The sequence below is a fragment of the Ahaetulla prasina genome, chromosome 3 (assembly GCF_028640845.1).
Source record: "Ahaetulla prasina isolate Xishuangbanna chromosome 3, ASM2864084v1, whole genome shotgun sequence".
Taxonomy (NCBI): Eukaryota; Metazoa; Chordata; class Lepidosauria; order Squamata; family Colubridae; genus Ahaetulla; species Ahaetulla prasina.
Window position 1 is genome coordinate 106100647 of NC_080541.1, and position 23701 is coordinate 106124347.

Genomic DNA, 23701 nt, shown 5'->3' on the forward strand with positions numbered 1-23701 from the left:
ATCTGCCACAATAATACAAGTAGCACTTATATTTTTTTAAAATCATCTACCCACAGAGGCAGCTGTCAGTATAGTTGTCCCTCAATCTGCCAAACTCTGCAATATGACTTCATCTGCTATCTGGCACTGAATTGCCAAATATACTGAACCAGATCTCAAAAAATGTGAAATTCAAAATTTTATTGTTTTTCTTCACTGTAATTCCCCCCGCCCCCTGATGAGTTTTAGTTGCTTAACATATATGAATTCTTTGTGAAGTTTCTTTAATACACTCCTGAGTGGTATCTGAAGTTTTGCTGAGCATATGTGTTGGATGTGACTGAAACGGAAACTGAAATTAGTTTTATGATTACAAGAAAGAAAGGACACTTTAAATGTTTTAACTGTTCTATGAAGATAGTTTCAACGATTCCTTAAAGAATCCGGAGATTTTTTTTACATTTTGTTCTCTGTGAATAAATTAATTATCCTAATACTAATTGTATGTCCTTGTTTTTTTGGATAAGGTACACTTTTGTCTAATTCCTTCACCATACATTAAAATTAATAATTCTTTGATTGCCAACAGCAGAAGATATACATAAAAGATATATCTAGTTAAATAATCCAATTTCTGTCCATCCCAGATATATTAGAATAACTTTCTAATTATCCTTAAAAGTTTCATTTAGAAATATGTTGTAAAAATTCTTTCCTTTCACATGGAATTGAATTACGTGGAATTAGTAGCACAGTTAATTTTAAAAAATCATTAAAATTAAATAAAACAAAATGAATTTTTATTTTAAATGGTAAATGTTTATCAAATTTTTGCTTGTGCCAAAAGGGTAAGTCAAGAAAGCAAACATAATTTAAAAATTGATGAGTCAAAATGGGGGTGGGGGAAGCTCATTGAATAAAATTATCCTTTATTATATTTCTTGGACTTTTCACAATGCAGATATTTAAGCTAAGATTCAAATTAGATCCTAGCCTTAAGGCATATTATAAAGCTGAAGGTCCTTAGATAACCAGAAAATCGAATATTCAGAGAGGAAAGCAAATAGTAAGAATTTACAAAAATATCTCCTCCTCTGATCTACAGGAAAAATGACTTCTCATAAGTTTGTGATTAAAATCAGCCATTGCTTCCATGTCTTTAGGCAGATAGACTTTGCAATTAAAATTAAGAGGTGAGCACAAATGCCTTTTTGAAATTCTTATGGGCAAAGATATTGTGTGACATACTTACATGGCAGGGTAGATACATTTGGGTGGACAATTTCTCTGAACTTTTCAATGGATAGATATCTCTCCAACCATTTCTTGGGGGAAAGATTCTACCGTAATAATGATAGTAGCAACACTACTTAAACAATATTTCCTCCATACTATTTCCTATCCTGAAATATAGAAAGCCAGGAAGGTGCGGAATGGTAAAAAAGATGTCTATATAATAAAGGATACGGGAATTGCACCCACCCATACGCTATCTTTTAACAAGTTCCGACCACGAGCAAATTCTCTTTCATAAAATAAAAAGAGAATAGTAACAAATGCAAATGATTTTTTCTGCTAGGGCCCTAGACAATAATTATTAGGACTACACAGCACTTCAGATTCATAAACAAAAAGATGCTTGGAGCCTGTAGCACCTGCATGCAATTTTAAACAAAACCAAATCAATTGAATTAAAAAAAGATGAATTTAATTCAATTTGATTTTATTTGAACTTCTTAAATTTCTTAAATTCATCTTTTTTTCAAGATCACAAAACCCTCCAAACAACATAGAATTCAATGGGTGAAAGATTAGTTACTGTATGTAGAATGTGCTCTAAATTCTACTGTATGTAGAATTTGTATGCTTTCTGAGATGGGCTTAACTATGAGGAGAGTTTAGAATGAGTTATGATGTACAAGATTCCTATCCAGTTGAAGAGTTTTCAAGATTACCTGTTAAGTAACATACATTTTTGCATGTGTAAAGTTAAAAACCAATGTATTAAGATACTGTGTTATATATTTCATATATATGAACAGTCTCTAGAACATGGAATTTCCAAGAATCGGTCACAACTGAATGGATGACATCATCAGAACACGGAGACAGAACATGCAAGCGATAAAAATCTCCATTAGAAATGAAAGCAAACAATAAACAAACAGTTTAATAAAAATCAATAATGGCACAATTGAGCCACAAAACATGATTGACTATTACCAATTTTTATAAGGACAGCCAATTACTAGTATTGAGAATAATAATTTGGGTTGAATATTGCTTCACACTTAATAACTATTTTCTTAGATAAGAGTCTGTCCACTATTTTTCTAGAGTACAGATAACTATGTCAAAAATGTTACTGGGAGATTGAAAGAAGAACTATGAACTATCTAAGTACGACTTTCAAATGGATATTTACTGTGGCTATAATTGCAGTTTAAAAATCCCAGCCCTTCCATGGTTGTATAACTTTATTCTCCTTATATCTCTACTGTTTTTCTGCTAAATGTATTTAACATTTCTAATAAATAAGGCTGGTAAAATATGCACTTAATTTTTCAAAGATGGCATAATTTTAGGCCTATGCAAAGTGAGGCATACAAAAGTGGTCATATAGTACTTATTGAGAACTCCTTAAAGTATTTCTTTTTTCCTAAAATGACATGGTTCCGTTCCACAACTCAAAACTGAACCAGGAAAGCATCTACTTTGTTTAAAAAAATGCAAATGGATGCTAAACGAACACTAGCATCTGCTCAGTAGCACCTGTTTTTTTCCTTCAATATGCTACATAGGCCAAACAGTAAAGAATTTATTGGTAACTGGAGGGCAGCTTTATAAAACTACTACTTTAATCCAGCAGCTTTTTGGCTAATATCAAGTATAGTGTACCTTTAGAGAGACAATAAAAAGTCTCTAACTAAATCAGACAAGTAAATAAATTAAGGTCCTGAACTTCTTAGATGTTGAAGATGAAACTGAAATACTTTGGCCACCTAATGAGAAAGAAGGACTCATTGGAGAAGAGCCTAATGCTGGGAAAGATTGAGGACAAAAGAAGAATGGGACGACAGAGAACGAGGTGGCTGGATGGAGTCACTGAAGCAGTAGGTATGAGTTTAAATGGACTTCAGAGGATGGTAGAGGACAGGAAGGCCTGGAGGAATGTTGTCCATGGGGTTGCGATGGGTCGGACACGACTTCACAACTAACAACAACAACATTTAGTTGCTAGTGAAGACTGTAGGATCCCACATGAAAAGCATGGGTATCCCAAAAAAGGGAAAAAGCTAATACATACACAAGCAACACACACACAGATGCTAAAGTTTGTGCATTAACACACTAATACATTTTTTTATTATTATCTGATAAAGTGGGTATAGAACTGCAGCCTAAATTATTCACAATTATTGATATTACCCATTCATAAATCAATAGTTTTGGAAAGGCTATAGTATTTTTACCACACTTCTTAATTTTAATACATCCACTCTATTTTATTCAGTCAATTTATTTCTAATGTTAATGTATCTTCACCTGATATTTGAAAAATGTCTTGAATATTTCTCAGAGGAAAGAAATAAAAAAATAGCCATGTCCCTAGGTCTGCCAAACTTATATTTCATTTCAACTGAAAAATTTACACTGAAGTAAGTTTCAGTTCAAAATGTATCTTAAATCATATAATTAAAAGAAGACCAGAAGGTAAATTTCAGCCTCATTGAACAAGAATATTACTAAATCAGCTATCACATGTTTTATAAATCTTAGTTAAGAAAGCATTTTACAACATGTTATACATTTCTCATTTACTTATGACTTGCTCACTAAAGAAAAAACTGATATATGTTATACTTTTCTCCGCCAAACTTTGGCAATACATTTGATATATCAGCTTAATTAACTAATTCTCATAATTAGATACATATGACATAACATAATTAAACAAAAAGTAAATACCTAATTAGATATCATAAGCATTTGATGTTACGCTGGAATCAGGGGTGAAATGCTCCTGGATCGGACCAGATCACGCAGTCCGGTAGCGCTCATGGCTGGTAGTTTGGTGATCTGGTAGCAATGGCGGAGCAAAGCTCCATCCACCTGCCCAAGTGTCATTACTCAAAACGATGCTACAGAGCACTGCACACTAGAACAACTAGACACAAGAACAGTTTCTTCCCGAAGGCCATCACTCTGCTAAACAAATAATTCCCTCAACACTGTCAAACTATTTACTAAATCTGCACTACTATTAATCTTCTCATCGTTCCCATCACCCATCTCCTTCTACTTATGACAGTATGACTGTAACTTTGTTGCTTATATCCTTACGATTTATATTGCTATTGTTTACTGATTGCTTATTTGTACCCTATGACTATCATTAAGTGTTGTAAGTGTTGTACCTTGATGAAGGTATCTTTTATGTACACTGAGAGCATATGCACCAAGACAAATTCCGTGTGTGTCCAATCACACTTGGCCAATAAAAAATTCTATTCTATTCTATTCCTGGTTTTAACCAGGAAGTAATGTTTTTTACCTTCTGCACATGCGCACATCTCTATTTTGAACGTTTACTATTTTTAAAAGCCTCACTTAAAATAGTGCTGTGCATAAAAGCATTTTAAGTTATTATTACTTTGGAATAAGCATCAGTTTAAGAAAAAACTCAGCAGTGAATTATTTTTAATAAAAAAACTCTGAAGCAAATGCTCCAGGAATTATTCATTCAGATGTATTAACAATACATATTGATGATTCAATAGTGGGTTCTCTTACACAGAGAAACTGAAGTTGTTGTTATTATTCATTAGATTTCTCTGTCAGCTTTTCTCCTGGAACTCAAGATGGCATACTTCTAAGTTACCTAGGTTAGACTGAGACATAGCGGCTGGGCTAAAGTCTTTTGAGTTTTTCTGGCTGAGAATGAATCTAGGTTAGTTTAGTTGAATTTAGCTGAACTTTAATCCAGTGTTTCTCAATGTGGGAAGCTTGAAGATATGTAGATTTCAAGTCCCAGAACTCCCCAAGTAGCATGCCGGCTAGGGAATTCTGGTAGTTGAAGTCCACATATCTTCAAATGGCCAAGAAGTTTTCCTACAGGCTGAATGGACCTTCTTATATGTATGCCAGATGCACTGATTAATATTTTGTTTATTTGCATCTTTTATAAGATAGAAATCAGTAATTGTATATTATTGAAATGTCCATGACCACTGTTTCAGTGGGCTGTTTTGCTGATATCTATCCATGGATAACTAAAATTTTAAAAAAGACAGGACACAGTTATGATTTTGCATAACAAAAACTTCACTGCAGTACAGAGGCATCTGAAAAAGTTTGTCAAAATTATGAAATCAGCATTGTGCCATTGTAATGCAACCTCTGCCTGGTCACAAAATTCGTACAAGATAGGCAAAGCTTGGGTTGTCATGGTGTGAACTGCTTCATTCTTACCTTCTTTTACACCTTTTCCTAGCTTCATATCGGAAGGCATGTTTGGAGTTCAACTCCAGCATAAATTAAAATTTAGTTGTACTGGCTAAGAATTCTTGGAACTGGATGTGGAGAGGAGATTGAGAAAATGAAAGATAAATCATTGTGGGGCTATTTTCTATGATACAAAACCAGAATTGTCTGCCATACCATGGTATTTTGCGTTTACTCAAGAGTTCTTAGAGGGAAAGAACAGAAAAAAGTAGAACAAAGAAATTATAAAGATGGGACTGGGTCATGAAGAAAGAAAATACTGAATATTATTAATAGTTAATTCATTTTAATCAATGTCTTTCTTATAAATTTAATTTTGACATCCAATCAATGAGTAAATAAGTCAATTCACAAATTTCTTCATATTCTTTAATAGATACTTCTAAGGCTGTGTTCTACCCTTTATCATTCTAATGAAAATGTTTATAATAGATCAATGATAGCAATGTTACATTTTTGTTTAAATATTGTCTTACTTTATTAGTTGTTTAATTAGCACTAGCACTAGCTATAGCACTTAAGTTATATATTGCTTCACAGTGCTTTACAGCCGTCATTTACACACACACACACACACACACACACACACACACACACACACACACACACGTGTGTTCTCCAAGATTTCCTCCCAGCTACTGACAGTGCCCACTTAAAAGCGAGATAACTTTAAACACTTCAGCAGCTAGATTTTAGCTCACTCTGGTTGGCAACAACTTTTATCAGATGCACAGATGAGTTTTCACAACTCTACTTGGAGATGCAACATGGCTCCACGAGACTAAACTGTATTTGATATGGGGCTATTGTGCCTTCTTGGCCAGCAGTGACAAATCAAATTGGATTATCTCTCCCTTCACCATTGAAGTTGTTGCTATTTTATGTGTTTTCTGACTTTGCTTGGCAGAAGGTTGCAAAAAGGGATCACATGACCACGGAACACTGCAACTATCATAAATGTGAGTCAATTGTCAAGCATCCAAATGTAAATCATGTGACCATGGGGATGCTGCAATGGTCATCAGTCTGAAAAATGGTCATCAGTCACTTTTTTCACTGCCCTTGTAACTTCTAATCTAATGGTTACTAAGTGAACTGTTGTAAGTCAAGGACTACCTGTACATTTTATTGAGAGGTTACATATTGCTATTTCAATAAAGTGTAGATCTAGTCTTTTTATGGAATTTGTTTTCTGATCTGGTCTACCTTATCTAAATGTACACTTCTTTTTCCAAAATGATTATCAGACGCTAGGTGGTGCTGCAGTTGAAGTAGATGCAAGGAATTTTACCTTCACAATGATATAAAGAAATTGTCTACATTACTCCTTCAAAATTTAGACATGGCTATCACAAACACAGTAACTGTTTCCTTTGAGCATCCAATATTCTTTGAAATCCTGAAGGCTTTCTTTTACAGTACAGTATTACCTTTTCCAAAGAGTGAACAAGCAGCAGAAATTCTTCAGCTAACAATAATTTAACGTTCTTATTTTTAATTATGAATGCATCTTCAAGTAAGAGCTTTGCTTATAATTATCATACACGGAAAACAGTGAAAAAAATCAGTTCTAGTACTGCCACTTCTTACCCATAATAATTTCAAACACTGTAGGAAGGGGAAATTCCATTAAGTGATTAAGTGACCAAACATATTAATTGATAGGGCAGTACAAGTACTTAACTATCAGTTCTTCCAAATAATTTATACTGCAATAATTGACATTTAAGAGACAACATATGTCCCTTTATGTAGAAATAATCAAAGAGGTGCACACTCCCTTTATTTCTTACATAAAAATATTTTTTAAAAATATTGTTATTATTGTTATATAGGAATGAGAAGTTTCATCTCACAACTTCTTCAGTTATTCCTAATTGAAAAGCCTGATTAAAATTTAGGAGACTGCTATGTCAGATCTATAAAAAGACGCATGCTTGCTTTTCTTAAACACATAGCATACACAAAGGTTTTATACATGTTTCTACGCGTCTGGCATATGTAGGAAACATTATCACTGCTCCAAGTTCTTTTTGAACATGCAAGTTTCTTTATGTTTATCAAAAAATTTAGATACTCCAGTTTTTAAAAAAGTAACTTCAAGCTATGAAATAAAATTATGAAACAATAACTACACTTACATGTTAATGAATGTTAGCATGTTAAGCCTTTTAAAAAACTACAGTAAAAATCAAAATATCAGTAGCAGAAAGAATGACAACATATTCGAGTACATAATTCTGTTCTCAATTTTAAATCCCTTCAAAAGGCCATTTTCACTTCAAACTTAAATTAGTTTTTCACATTTAGCAAGTGTATTTCAAAAATTCTAACTTATATTTTAAAATGCCTTCCAAATCATTAATATTCAGCTTTGAATATTGCAAAGATATTTAGTCCTCAAGAATTATTTTAAATAATATCACTGCTAAACTACATTACAGTATAGTGCTTTTTCCAACTTTGTAGCAATCTACACAAACACAACTGACCGGCGTTGCTAGTTTTCCATAAAATACAATTGTATTATCTGTACATTTTTTTTTTTATTTGCATTTATATCCCGCCCTTCTCCGAAGACTCAGGGCGGCTTACACTATGTCAGGCAATAGTCTTCATCCATTTGTATACTATATACAAAGTCATTGGGATACATTGTAGCTAGAATGGAATGGGACCCAATATGATACAAACTGAGACTAAGAGCATGTATACAGAGGATAAAGCTATATCAGCCACCAACCAAATCAAAGCAATTGGTTTTACATTTTTAAATACAGACTGAGACCAAGAACATACACCAACTTATAATAAGTAGCATATCAAGTCAACAAGCCAAAAAAAATCTTTAAAAATCAAACCGTAGTACAGTAATATACCTTCCAGGTAATGGTAATATACCTTCCAGGTAATGTCCCTTTTCTCTCCCTCCTCTCTGAGTTGTGTAATTTGCTAGCCAAAGCAACCATGTCCCATGTTTGTTATTATGACCTCAGAGCCAGCACATCTTGTACAACCTAGGTGGGTCAGTGATTGGGGTCTGACATCATCATCCTTGGCTGTGTGCAGGTGGGGGCCATGGGGCAGACTTGTAAAGGTTCACTCAAATGTTTTTCTTTCCTTAGCAGCTAAACTTATTATCTCTGGAATATGGTACATTCATTCTCAGTTGAGAACAGCAACAGATTTGTCATGCCTGCAAAAGTTGCTTTCAATAATGTTTTTGCATACATTTAAATGTAGAAAGTGACCTCTCTGCAGCTGCCACTGTTACAGGTGTGGTTAGAAAAAGTAGGCAGGCAGTACAAACTTCAATGAAATTTGAAGAAATAGCATGTTTTTCTCTTCTATTTTGTTCATGCATTATACACACTCAGTCAGTAGAACCACCTGACTGTTCTGATCTTTCTTGTCAGTATCTTCCATCCATAATCAGAAGAAAAACTGGAACTTTCATGACATTTTTATAGACATATTTTTAATTGCATCTTGGCAGAATTAGAAAGAAAGCCAAGTTCACTCTATAAGTCGGATACTTGATTGTTCCATATTTAAGAGCTGTAGTGGCACAGTGGTTAGAATGCAGTACTGCAAGCTACTTCTGCTGATTGCCACTGCCAGCAGTTTAGCAGTTCAATTCTCACCAGCTCAGGGTTGACTGAGCCTTCCATCCTTCTATGGTCGATAAAATGAGAACCTAGATTGTTGGGGGCAATATGCTGATTCGGTAGACCACTTAGAGGGCTGTAAAGCACTGTGAAGTGGTATATACTGTAAGTCTGTTATTGCTATTGCTTTTATCAACTTGTCCAGAAGATCCAACAAATCATATTTTACAAAAAGAGTGATTATAGAGAGTAAATTTTCACAGAATACATGTGAAATATATTGTTCTGTCTATAACCTCTAAGGGAAAGAAAAGGAAATAGGTCCCTGTAGATATAACCAACTATAGGGGGCAGCGATAATCTCTGTTTGAAGAGCTGTTGAGACAGTGGTCTCTGAAGACATTTTTGCGGTCATGAGATCAGCATGACATCATGGAGCATTGTTTCCTCCCATTGAAGTGATAACCTCTAAAGAGCAAGTTATTAGAACACAGTAGCCTGCAATTACTGCAGGTTCAAGCCCGGCCCAAGGTTGACTCAGCCTTCCATCTTTTATAAGGTAGGTAAAATGAGGACCCAGATTGTTGCGGGGGCAATAAGTTGACTTTGTAAATATACAAATAGAATGAGACTATTGCCTTATACCCTGTAAGCCGCCCTAAGTCTTCGGAGATGGGCGGGATATAAATGTAAATAAAAAAAAATGAACCGAGATCATGGTGAGATTGATCATTCTATCAAGCATCTGCCTCTAAAAGCTTTGAGCAATCTATTCTAGGTTCTAGAGCAGCTTTCCTTGCAAATCAGGAGTGACAGGAATCTGATACTTCAAGAATCCAATTTTTTCTTTTTAAGTGAGGTTAGCCACAAGTATTAATTATCTAACCACTCATTCTGTTCCCTAGTTGAAAAAGCCAATGTGCTGGGCGATGCATTTAATCTTAGAAGAGCAGAGCTACTCTTGTTGGACTTGCACCCCAGATTTGTTTTATGGTTAAATAATCAGATTCTCTTATCACTTTCCCTTGGAAATGGACCAGGTGGACGGTCTATTTACGAAACACCCAACAGCCACAGATTCATTAAAATGAGCTCTGTCTGTAGAAAACAAGAGAAAGCCGAAGGTAGCATTCAACATCACTGCTGCCCTCTTGGCTTCTTACTGAAGAGGAATGTACTTTGTTTTGGTCAGTAACAGATGGTATAAGTAGTTGTCTGAGATTCAAAGGGTCCCTTTCCGAAAAACAAACTAACATTGGGGAGTTCTACTGGTTTCTCTTCCTGCCTGTTTTCTGTTTTCACTTGAGCACACTATAAAAGTTTTTCAGCTTCTTTCCACTGCTATTTGAAGTTGTCATTTTAAATGGTTTAGATGACCATCCTTGAGTGTCTCAGAATGGAAGGTTTCAACCCTAAAAACCTTGAAGGAAGTTCATTAACTGCATGTTGTTCTATGCCATAGCCAATAAACTATTTTTATATTATCATCATGATCATGATCATCATGATCATTATTTTATATTGAAGATTGCATGTTTTTCAATCCCAGTTAAATGTTTATTTAATAAATTATGGTTAAACAACTCATTGCTTAATGTAATATGGGAATCCAGAACTAATTTTCATGGCAATTTATATTAAATGCAGCCAAATTAAGAAAAAAATCCTATGGTATGAGTCTACGTCTGGATATAAATGTAAATAAAAAAAAATGAACCGAGATCATGGTGAGATTGATCATTCTTTCAAGCATCTGCCTCTAAAAGCTTTGAGCAATCTATTCTAGGTTCTAGAGCAGCTTTCCTTGCAAATCAGGAGTGACAGGAATCTGATACTTCAAGAATCCAATTTTTTCTTTTTAAGTGAGGTTAGCCACAAGTATTAATTATCTAACCACTCATTCTGTTCCCTAGTTGAAAAAGCCAATGTGCTGGGCGATGCATTTAATCTTAGAAGAGCAGAGCTACTCTTGTTGGACTTGCACCCCAGATTTGTTTTATGGTTAAATAATCAGATTCTCTTATCACTTTCCCTTGGAAATGGACCAGGTGGACGGTCTATTTACGAAACACCCAACAGCCACAGATTCATTAAAATGAGCTCTGTCTGTAGAAAACAAGAGAAAGCCGAAGGTAGCATTCAACATCACTGCTGCCCTCTTGGCTTCTTACTGAAGAGGAATGTACTTTGTTTTGGTCAGTAACAGAGGGTATAAGTAGTTGTCTGAGATTCAAAGGGTCCCTTTCCGAAAAACAAACTAACATTGGGGAGTTCTACTGGTTTCTCTTCCTGCCTGTTTTCTGTTTTCACTTCTGAGCACACTATAAAAGTTTTTCAGCTTCTTTCCACTGCTATTTGAAGTTGTCATTTTAAATGGTTTAGATGACCATCCTTGAGTGTCTCAGAATGGAAGGTTTCAACCCTAAAAACCTTGAAGGAAGTTCATTAACTGCATGTTGTTCTATGCCATAGCCAATAAACTATTTTTATATTATCATCATGATCATGATCATCATGATCATTATTTTATATTGAAGATTGCATGTTTTTCAATCCCAGTTAAATGTTTATTTAATAAATTATGGTTAAACAACTCATTGCTTAATGTAATATGGGAATCCAGAACTAATTTTCATGGCAATTTATATTAAATGCAGCCAAATTAAGAAAAAAATCCTATGGTATGAGTCTACGTCTGGTTATAAAATATAAATATAAATAAATATAAAATACCCAATAGATGTAGGAGCAAATGGATGCCTTAGCCCCCCAGAAAGCTACCTTCTGTTAGCTAAGCTAAAGCTTTATTCTTGCTCCAAAGATATACCATGCACTTGTACTAAGAAAAGTATTAAAAATGAATTACAAGGACAACATGAGTAAATTGATAGTTGTGAGAATGAGCAGCTTCCTTTGCTTTTATCAGATGAGGATAAATTTATCAATTGGTATTTAAAGTTTTGTCAAGGGAGGTGAACATGGCATATTTACATGGATTATGTCTTTTATTAAATATTAGAATTTTATCAAAAGAATTTCCTCACAAAATTGAGAAAAAACAGTATAAAAAGCATTGGCTGGAAAAACTGGAATTTCTCTGGTTTGGCAAATGTTCATGAAAATTGAAAATTGTACCTTTTTCTGTTAGCTAATGGAAAAAAATCTGTACCAATCTTCTTGGATGACCTTCAATAAAGTCAGAACATTATTCTTTATAGAAGGTAATCAAAGAATTTACTGCACTGGTTTAGTAACTCTTTTAACACTGTTAAAAGAATTCCAACTATGACGGTAGAACTTGTCCTAACTATTTATGTCCTAATTATTTATTTATTTTTTAAAAAACTAAAACAGAAATATACATTAAAATATTAAAGCACTTTTCATATTAAAAAACCTAGTAACTTTCACATTTATCCTGCAACTTTATGCTACTTGTTGACACGTAGTTATATATTTCCATATTTTTGTGCGCAGTTTGTTTCCTTTTAAAAAAGAAAAGGATTGCAAAATGTTGACTACAGATCTGCATTTGTTACAGGTTCTAATATATACTACAAACATATGCATACCTAAAAGAAAGAATAAGAAGAAAAGCCTGCCATGCTATATTTCACATTATTTTTAAAAAACATAATGCAATTACCAGAAAGAGACTGTAACAGGTTCTGATAAGATCTTATTACAAAATATTTTAAATTATCAAAATGCTTTCTGAGGCAGAAATCCTGCTTTTGTCTGGCACTTTTTCCTGTGCTCTTACTCTAATGATACATGTTCAATTACTGCTGAAAAGAAAAGAATCAAATCAGAAACGTGTAGTTTGCCATATAATTACTGATTCTTCCCCATGGTGACTGACCTTTGTAAGACCAATACCAAGACCTGAAAGGCTAAAAGGATAGATATTCACAAGGTTTAAAACATATAACATGGTTACAAAGACTTAAAGCGGGCATGACATAAGCTTGGACCTTATGTTCTTGCAATTTATGTCTGAACCTAGAATGTAGTAGTTGGATTTATTCAGAATGAGGGTAATTCACAAGCCGTTGGAATGCAATGTTTTATTGTATAATAAAGGTAAACATCACATTTGAGGCTATTATACAGCCATTACTTTTACCTGTAATATCAATCTTTTCTAGGAATTTTTTTTCTTTTCTTTCTCATCTTCAAACCAGCTTGTGATTTTTGTATGTGAACACAAACAATAATGAAACACATTTCAAACTCACAGTGATCAGACTACTTTGTTTTCTTTTTAAGTCCCATTCCCTTTACTTTTTCATTTTTGTTATCTCTTGTTTATTGATCTAAACTGTCCATTACTGTTCTTTACAAAGGATACGACTGTGAACTTTAGTAAAATACCCTGTTACTCTCTCTGTTTATTTGCCAAAGAAAACAGCAACTGTATCCTGGGCCTCTGTATTTAAAGTCAGCAAAAACTTGCCAGCAAACTTAACCAACTTGGCTATTAATCCCAAGAGAATACACAAAGACATAGGCACAGACATACACAGAAACTAAATCTAGATAATTATTTTAAATCACTGCCCCTCTTTTAATGATAGCAATAGCGAAAGTTATTTATATTAGCATTTAGACTTATATACTACTCCATAGTACTTTACAGCACTCTGAGTGGTTTACAATGTTAGCATATTTCCCCCAACAATCTGGGTCTTCATTTTGGAAGGATGAAAGGCTGAGTCAACCTTGAGCCAGTGAGGATCAAACTCCAGACTGTGCAGAGTTAGCCTGAAATACCGCATTCTAACCACTGCACAACCAGCGCTTAAAATGATAAAATTCTACTAAAATAAACAAAGTATGATTGCTTATGAGTACCATGTAAAGGAGTCGACAGATAGTCCTTGAGTTACGATCATTTGTTTAACAAACATTTGAAATTACAATGGTGTTGAAAAAAGTTATTTACAATTGGTTCTCACATTTACAATCATTGAAGTGTCCTTTGGTCACATGATCAAAATTTGGGTACTTAGCAACCTGTATATGTTTACAATAGTTGCAGGTCCCAGAGTCATGTAATCACCATTTGAGATCTTACAGAGGTTTCCAACAAGCAAAGTCAATGGTGGAAGCTGGATTTGCTTAATGATTGTGTGATTTGCTTAACGACCGCAGCAAAAAAGGTCATAAAATGGGGCAAGACTCAATAACCGCATCACTTAGCAATGGAAATTCCTGTCCCATTTTTGGTTGTAAATCGAGGACTATTTGTACGTTCTAATGGCTTGTTTCCTATAGCCTTTGCTGAGCATGTCACCACCTTCCACTTCTAAAATTATTTCCTTCAGCAGATAAATTTATCATAAAATCCAACAAACACTTTTCTAAGTAAGAGTCTTTCCTTCTAAAACCGGATTATTCAGTTTCTTCTTTGCTAACGAATTACAAATATATTTCTAAATCTTTGTTCTTCAATGTTTCTATGCAAAAATATATGTAACACATTTTACAGAACATTATTTTCTGTTCTCTCTATAGTCTGAATGTTTACCTTGCTCTTCTGGGCTATTTTTTGCTTGTGAATTATAGGAGGTTTTATCGCTACAGGAAAATGATCTGTCTTCACAATCTTCTACAAAGTCTTTCAACACTGGAGAAGTCTAAAGCAAAAGAAATAAAACAGTATTTTGAAAAATATTCTGATATTTTTGCAGAATTATAATAATAAATGCAAATTCTGAAATGAGCTTCTCTCAGCTCCTGCCTTAATATATTTTAAAACTAATTAACTAATACACATTGCATTATTTTTCATGTGTATGAGAATTTGAAAATTGAGATCACATTATTACTGCTCTTTTAGAAAGTATACAAGTCCCTCAGATCAATTGCTCATCAAAGACCTTATATGAACAAAATTCATTAGTTTTAGGCCCATGCAAATTGTTTGCCAAAGCATGCCTCAGAATCCATTCCCAATGTTGGGAAGCAGCTCAGAGATCCTCCTGAAGGATTGCTTTGGCAGCTGGACAGAATAAGAGTCACCCCTGCATACACAGGCATATACAGAATATTCTAATGAAACAAACATACCAAGTTTTCAAATAACTTCACCTACTCTGCGGGTTCATAAAACACTTGAATAATGTGCATAGAACTATTCCAGATAAGTAAAACGCTTGTTATTAATTGATATCAAAGTCTGAGTCTGAACATTCATGAGATGCTTGGATTATTCTGGTTTCCAGAAAAGTTAGTAGTAGCCCTAGAAAAAGGCAAAACTAACCATTTCTGATAAAAGAGATGTAAGCAAATGCAGCCATTTACTAACTCAACAAGATCTTTTTCAAAATGATAGCAGCACTAATGATGTTACTAGTTTTGCTCCTGCTCTCTCCCTCCCTCCCTCCCTCTCTTCTCCCAAGGCCATTCACATATTCCATTACATGTCTGCAAACCAACAAAGAAACAACCTAAGAGAGCATCAAGAACCCCACTGAATAAGGATCTTATTGATAAATAAAATGAGTGACTTGAGCACATTATAGTAACAATTGCTGCTTGTTTTATTTGTTTCATAACAAAGTCATCTACTGAGCAATGTGCCTATGTGAAAAAAGCAACTGTTCAATCAATGCCATTAAAATGATAACTGGGGCAATTGTGTGGGTATTTTTTTAAACAATGAGGGCAAGGAAAACTTTTCCTGATATAAATCTCTCAAAATCTGGCTCCTTTTGCCACAGTGATGTACTCATCACACAACATATCATATCCCATTCAAAATGAATTTCTGAAGATATCTTCATTAATGACTTAGATGACAGAATAGAACGGGAACTCATCAAATTCGCTGATAGGAGGCAGGAATAGCCAGCATCCCAGAAGACAAGCTCAGGATCCAAAAAGTTCTTGACAAACTTGAACAATGGGCCCTATCCAGCAAAATGAATTTTAATGTGGAGAAAAGCAAAGTTTTACATTTAGGAAGGAAAAATCAAAGGTATAAGTACAGATTAGGTGAGACCCAGCTAAAAAACAGTAACTGTGAGAGGGACATTAGAGTCCTAGTGGATGATCATTTGAATATGAGCCAACAGTATGCAGCAAAAACTAAAGAAGCTAATACAATCCCGGGTTGTATAAACAGAGGCATGGACTCAAGATCACATGAAATATTAGTGCCGCATTATAAAACCCTAGTGAGATCACACCTGGAATACTGCAACCAATTTTGGTCACCATACTATAAAAAGATGTTGAGAAGTTCAAAGAAGAGCAACAAGGGTCTGGATAAAAGGCTTGGAGATTAAACCATAAGAATGGCTGCAGATTTTGGCCTTGGCTAGTCTAAAGAAAAGAAGAATTAGGGGTGCCAGGATAGCAGTATTTCATTATTTGAGGGGTTACCACAAAGAAGAAGGGGTCAAATTATTATCCAAAGCACCAGAGGGCAGGACAAGAAACAATGGTTGGAAACTAATCAAAGAGAGAAGCAATCTGGAATTAAGGAGAAACTTCCTAACAGTGAGGACAATTAACCAGTGGAACAGCTTGTCCTCAGAAATCGTGGGTGCTCCATCACTGGAGGTTTTAAAGAAGGGACTGGCTAGTCACTTGTCTGAAAGGTATAGGTTCTTCCGCTTGAGCAGGGGGTTGGACTAGAAGACCTCCAAGGTTCCTTCCAGCTGTATTCTATTCTAGATTTCTAGATTCACATTAAAAAAGTATGTGATGCCTAATTGTCTTGAAATAGATATAATCCTATTTCTAAAGTTCAATGACTTAATTGGTCCAGGAAAATGAAGATTAAAATTATGAATCTTCTCAAGAATAGTTGTCCTGTCAAAATCGTTCCAAAAGAATAGACAAAGACGTCCATAAGGAAATTCAGTTCAATGGGATCATTTTATCCTGGCTAAAGTTAATATTTATTATTTCACTATCTGAAAAACACTGCATAGGAAAGGGAAAACTATTGTTCATGAAGAATATTGCCTCAAATTTTCTAAAAATTTGAGGGTTCCAGGCTTCTGTGGGAAATTTTTATGGAAAAATAAGTCAAAAATAATACGTTTCAGGCTCTGGGGGATCATTATGTCTGATAGAAACCAAGCACACATTTTACTCTAAAATATCCAATAGTCAAAAATGGAAGTGTCAAAAGGATATTTTGCTTTCGCAGACAATTTGATATTGGCAAAAACATGAAGTCAACTTTTCATTAGATTATTTAATAAGATAATATATTTGCTCACTGAAACTGAAACACAAGTGGCTCATGCACCAATTCAGTGTTCATTAACACGCAAACAAAGGAACAGCTGAGGAAATTTGGAGTTTTGAAATGGCCAAACCAATGTTCAGACTTAAATCCCAGAGAAACGCTGTTAAGACCTGAAATAGGTTTGTCAGAAAATTCTTAAAACTTCCTGAGTTGAAGCTTGCTACAGATTGGGACAACATTTTTTGCATAGTGATGTAAGAAACCTATCAATAAAGACAGGAAATGTTACAGTGTTGTATTTATTACAGCCTAAGATGATACAACCACTTACTGAACTTAAGAGAGAAATTAAGTTTTATTTTTATTTTTTCTCTCTGACATTGTTATAAATCTTGATACACTGTATTATTTTAATAAAATAATTTTATATTACTGTATAATATGAAAGATTATTGACTTTTCTTAGATAACTTAGAATATTGTAAATATTGCAAATAGACAAGAGAAAAATATTCTATAATTCTTAATTACAATTTAGGATATCAATATTAGAAGCACTAAAATCATTTGGCTTTTTCATACAAAGTTGATTGTAACAGTAAAAAAACCTTGCTGCAGCTCACATCAAAGTATTTAGTTAAAGATTTTCTGGGAAATTATGTTTTCATTTTGGCACCTCATATGTCAGATAACTTTATGAATTAAATAAAATAAAGACCAATCTGAAACGCTGATAACATTCAGTGACAAGAATATCCAAAAATGTTTTATCTCCTTAAGTTTTAGAAATTGTTTTATACCTTCCTTCAAATTAATGCATGTAAGCATTCTGACTGGTTATTGATTAGTAATCAGGACATTCATGTTTCAGAAAATAATCAGCAGCCAAATACCAAAAAAGCCTTTTCAGCAATCACATTACATGGTCTATATGTAAAATTACTGCTATACAGTACACACAGAGATATAATTCCTTCATCTGAAAATCATTCACCAGGTGTCTCTCTCTGGCATTCAGACTTGCAGAAGTTAGGAAACATACTGACCGGGCTTTCTTCTTTATGACTCTCCAAAATCAATAGGGTACCAAACATGTCTTTCACTTCTTGTCTGAGCAAAATGTGGTGCTTTTGCAAGAATAAGATATGCTTGCTTAAACGTTCCCAAATCTTAGTAAAATAAGATGCCAATTCAGATCTAGATAAACAGAAAAAAAGCTTTCATTTAAAATGCTAAAAAAACAGCTAAGTTGGCATGAGATATTGTTTATATAGAACTAAAATATGGAATAATTCTAGAGTGAAAAATTTTTCTTTCTGCTTTCATCAGCCTAGAGGGATGGAATTATTTGAGATCAGACTTTATTTTATTTTAATATTTTTGATCTCTTATTGGACCTTGTATTTTTTTTATTAAACTATATTGTTTTCATTAAAATAACTTTTCCAATATATATTAATTATAGAAAAATGAAATTAGATTGATTTGGTCATTGAGATGTTTTGTGCTTTTACACTGGTTCCCCCGCCCCCCCAATCTTTTTGTGTGTTATAGTGTAAATTGCGAAAATTCACCTTCTGAGTTTGGCAGAATATAATAAAGACAAGGCACACAAAAAAGGCCATATTTAGCAAAAACTGAATTCAGAGTTTTACCATTCACGTAATAGCTAATGTAATCCAGTTGTGCAATCTGTAATTGATTTATTGATTTTTTGGGGTCTTTTCAAGAGTCCTAATATTAGCTTTTCAAGGCAGTCCGGGACAAAAGCATAACCAGAAGCATCAGCATGATCTTTACTGTAAGATTACATTAAACAGAATCTTACAAGACTGAAAATATTTCTCCCATCCTCTCTTTTTAGTCACCAATAAACTAAAGGGAGTCCCTTTTGAAACATTCTCCATGTTTTTCCCCCACCTGCAGCTGCCTTTTATCAGATGTCTAAGCTGCAGATCTTCCTCCTGTCTCCCAAAGTCATTCCCACATACCATCACACCTGAGAACATTATTCATTAAGATATTTTGACACATTATTTTGGATTCAATATATAATTCAAAAGACTAGAAACATCATATTTTATCCTAAAAAAGTTGAACAATGTTTAAAGAGGTGAAATAGCTGGGAATTGAAACTGATACTTATTGAACAGGGGTGCTTATTGAGAGAGGCTATGGGGCCGGCCTGGAAATATCAAAGGAGCGCCCCACAGTGCCTCTGCTGGCCAAAATGGGCCACACGGAGGCCCTGCGAGGCCCCCATGTGGCCCATTTTTGGCCTCCCCAGCCTCCAGCAGCACTCTGGCGGCTAAAAATGGGCCATGCAGGGCTTCCACACAGCCTGTTTTTGGCCGGCAAAGTGCTGCAGGAGGACTAGATTGGACTGGATTACAATTATGTGGCCTCAAGTTAAGTGCCTGATCTGGATAGAAAACAAGCAACTGCAGTATGTTAATACTGTAGTTTAATGCCAGATTTTACATACTGTAGGTCCATTTAATCTAGAATCAACAATCTATAATTGACAGCATTTCTATTTACTATCCTGGAAATTTACCTCTGATGTTAGATCTTGTATTACCATGTTATTTATGTTAGTGTATTTTTATTATTATTATTAATATCATTAATATTAATATTAATGTTAATAATATTATTATTAATATTTTAACTATTATTATTATTAATTAATAATATTAATAATAATAAAAATACAATAGTATAAATAGCTTTTCTGCCTGGAAAAGCAATTTACTAGTAAACAATGGGGTATAAATTTAGAAATAAATAGTTTAGTGGAATATCAAGCATAAATGTTTGCCAGTAATATCTGGTAAAAGAGATAGGAAAATGGTTATGGTAAAGAACTATGGAAAGAAAGAAGGGGAAAAAGTACATCTTGAGACTGTCAAACGGCCATCATGGCCACCCCCACCCCCACCATGATCACGCCCACCCCGACCACACACCCTCAACCCCTGGTCCACTGAGGTCAAACACAACCCTGATGCGGCCCTCAGTTTGACACCACTGTTATAGAACATTCAGACAGAACCACACCTATAGGAAAATGCATTCAAACTAATTCAGGAACATGGATAGATGGAGGATTAAAAAGCTAAACTCATTCAAGAGTCTAAGCTCAACAGCTAAATCTCAAATGCATTCAAGAAGAAATAGCACCCTGGTTTTATTTAACTTTAGCTTATTTATTAGCAAGTATGAGACAATAATAATATTGGATCACGTCAAATGTATTAGAATTTTGTAATCAGTTCTCTCCTGTATGTTTTTACTATTTATTTCAATGTAAATGACCAACTCTAGGCAGATACCAATATTAAAAGAAAACAGAAAAACAACTAGCACAGAAACAACAGCCCAGATAAAAAAAGATTCATCAATCAAAAATGAACATAATCAATGTACTGGCTCAGCCTCACCTCCTGCTGCTGCTCCCCCCCCCTCCCGTTCTTTATTACAAAATTACAGTTAGTCTTTGCTTAGTACTTAGAGTTGATCTTCAAAGTTTTGGCCACTGAAACATCCCAGTCACATGACCATGATTCACACAATTATAGTGGTCAGAACATCCTATAGTCACATGTTTGCCACCTGCGACCTTTGTTGTCAGTTTCCAACAAGCAAAGCTAGTGAGGAAGTTGGCAGGAAATTGTAAGTCCCAGTCATGTGACATCACGCGTAACAACCAAACACAATTTGCTTAAGAACCACAACCAGAACTGCTAGAACTGCTGTCATAAATTGGCATGGTCCTATGATTTTTGACTTTATGACTGTAATGGAGTTCCTGGTCCCAGTTACGGTAATACCTGTACTTTCAAGTAAATTATCAGCTAGAGGTTCAGTAGATAATAAATAAATGAAAATGACTATAATTCTGAAATCTGAAAACATAATAAACCAATTAGGACAGAATCTCTGAAATATTTATTTATTATTAATCAAATGTATATGATCGTCTATCTCACAGAAACAACTCTTAGCAGCATACCACAATCCAAATTTTCTTCCCTCATCTCCCATCTGTGGGCTATGCTATCTCTTGTCATGCACACTGAACTCCTCCCACCTGTTTCTCACAATCTCTCACATGAGTCTATTTGAGGGGAACTATTTGTGCATTAATGTATTTGAGGGAGTTTTATTGTTAAAAGTAGTAGGCTAGTAGTAGGTTGTGTGTTTACCTATGTACATGCTGACAGATGCACTGCCAAAAGCCTAAGTTAACACTTTATGTATTCTCAGATATCCTGTAGCTCTGGTGTTAGCTATTGCTCTGCTTATTATCTAGGGTTTTCTTTTTCCTATCCATCTCTTTCCTTTTAAAGCTCCTATTCTATAAATTCTTACCTGGGATTAAGTCTCACCGAATTCAGTGAGACTTAAACCAAAGTAAACATGTACAGGATTGTTTTATAAAACATATTTAATTTCTATATTTTGAATAGTTAAATTATAACGATGTATGCAACTCTCTTGAAGTGCTTCGATTTCATTTCATATACAGCATGTGACTTATAAGAATGATGGCTCTGTGAACATTAAGTGATCATACCTGCTTTGTCCTTCATTCAGTCTTTCCTTTTTGTCATTAAGCATTTTATCTTGTAAAAGGCATCCATTCATTGTATTTTGCAATAATTTCTGAAGTTGATAAAGGACAAGCGCTTCACATGCCTCAAAGTTTTCTTGTGCCAAGTTGCCACCTTTATTACAGAGGCTATAAACGAAAACATGCACTTAAAAATAGGTAATTTATATTTTATTTTTATCAATGAAATTTAAAACACTATTAATATATTGATCATATATGTGTATGCATGCACCAACTTCTTCACCTATAGCATCCTGAGAACCAAAAAAACTTCTTTGATTCCACATCTGATAATTGATATTTTATCCAGCTGAAATCACAGAAATAACCATGACACACAGTTGGGTAAAATGAAAGTCTTTGGGGAAGAATGTGATAGGCCATTTAGGAAGTCCATTTTCATAGTCAGCATTTCTGCTTCAGGATTTGAACTCACTGCAACACATGCAAAGCTAGAGTATGAGCCTGCAATGCCAACATTTTCAAGTGTGAAGAATATATACATAATTCTTTCAACAATTCCTAGGAGGAATGAGGAAAAAAAAGAGTCCTGGATTAGGGTGTGTGACTAATAAAAACACTCTGGGTCTGACTTGTAATCTACCGAAATAAATCAGCATAATGAAAATGTCATTGCATTGCCAAATATAAAGTCCCTTCCACTGTACAATTTTAAAAAAATATATTAATGAGGAATATATTACTTTAAAACAATCAAACTGTTCCTACAGCGCTGTTATAAAGAGATATTAGCTACAGATTACTAAAGTAATCTGTGGCCATTCCAAAAAGAAGAATATTTATCTTAAATAGAAGGCAAAGTTACTGAGTGTTATAGTGAGCTCCCAAATTTGGGAGGGAAGTGAAAGGTGCCACACTAAATTTGCGGTTTCCTATCTTCCTCCAGTTTAACAAAACAAAATAATATTGCTCTTTCTCCCAAATCAATAATAATTGTATGTGCTGAAAAGTCTCTTCTGAGAGCTCTAATCACTTGAACTCCATTTAATATGAACCCTGAAGTACACTATGCATGCCTCATTGTTAAAACATCTCCTTTATATTATTCTTCCGAACAGACCAATTGGAAATGAGAACAATCCAGGATTTGTGTGGTGGAGCATTAATCTGAAATAAATTCAAATGAAGTTATTAACACCACAATCAGAATAGTTACATAGATAGCATTGTCACATTTCACATTAAATGAAACTAGCCATTGACCTTATAAGCTTCTCTAGTTCTGCTGTGTTAGCAGTTCCTCTCTGGTATAATGCCGAGCATCCAGAAGGTACATTGGCCACCAGTTCTTCTATGAAAGTTAAGACATGACAAAATCCTTCAAATGACAGACATTCCCTGCAGCAATAAGAAAAAAAAATGCATTTCATGCAGTAGCAAGAACACATTGTTTAACAATCTACTAAAATATTGATATTAAAATAGGCCATATTAATACAAATGGGGAAGTAGAAGCACTTTTGCTGTATTTCATTGTATATATATGCCTTCTCTGGATTATACCAAGAAGCGCTGAGCAATATCACCTGAAAATACTTTTTCTCGTTCCTTTTTTGGTGACATTTAGATAGGGATACAACAGTGTGATAAATGTTGTATGAGGCAGCATTATTATATTGTGTAGGGTTTATCTTCACAAGCAGCAATCAACAAAGCAGAGATAAGAAATTTGCAATGTGAAGCTGGCATCATATATATAGGGAATTCCTAAATGTCAAGGGGGAAAAAAAAGAATGAGACATACAACCTGTATCAACCATAGCT

General features: G+C 34.3%; 1 protein-coding gene across 2 annotated transcripts in view; it reads right to left on the bottom strand.

Moving 5' to 3' along the window:
• Nucleotides 1-23701, bottom strand: part of KIZ (kizuna centrosomal protein) — a 66461-nt gene that overhangs the window by 15472 nt on the left and 27288 nt on the right. For both annotated transcript variants that reach the window (XM_058178332.1, XM_058178331.1), the window contains exons 7-10: nt 23141-23275; nt 21878-22042; nt 18345-18495; nt 14623-14731 (exon numbers count right to left, since the gene is read on the bottom strand). In XM_058178332.1, the coding sequence (XP_058034315.1) occupies nt 14623-14731; nt 18345-18495; nt 21878-22042; nt 23141-23275 (560 nt within the window). The remainder of the gene's footprint in view (nt 1-14622; nt 14732-18344; nt 18496-21877; nt 22043-23140; nt 23276-23701) is intronic.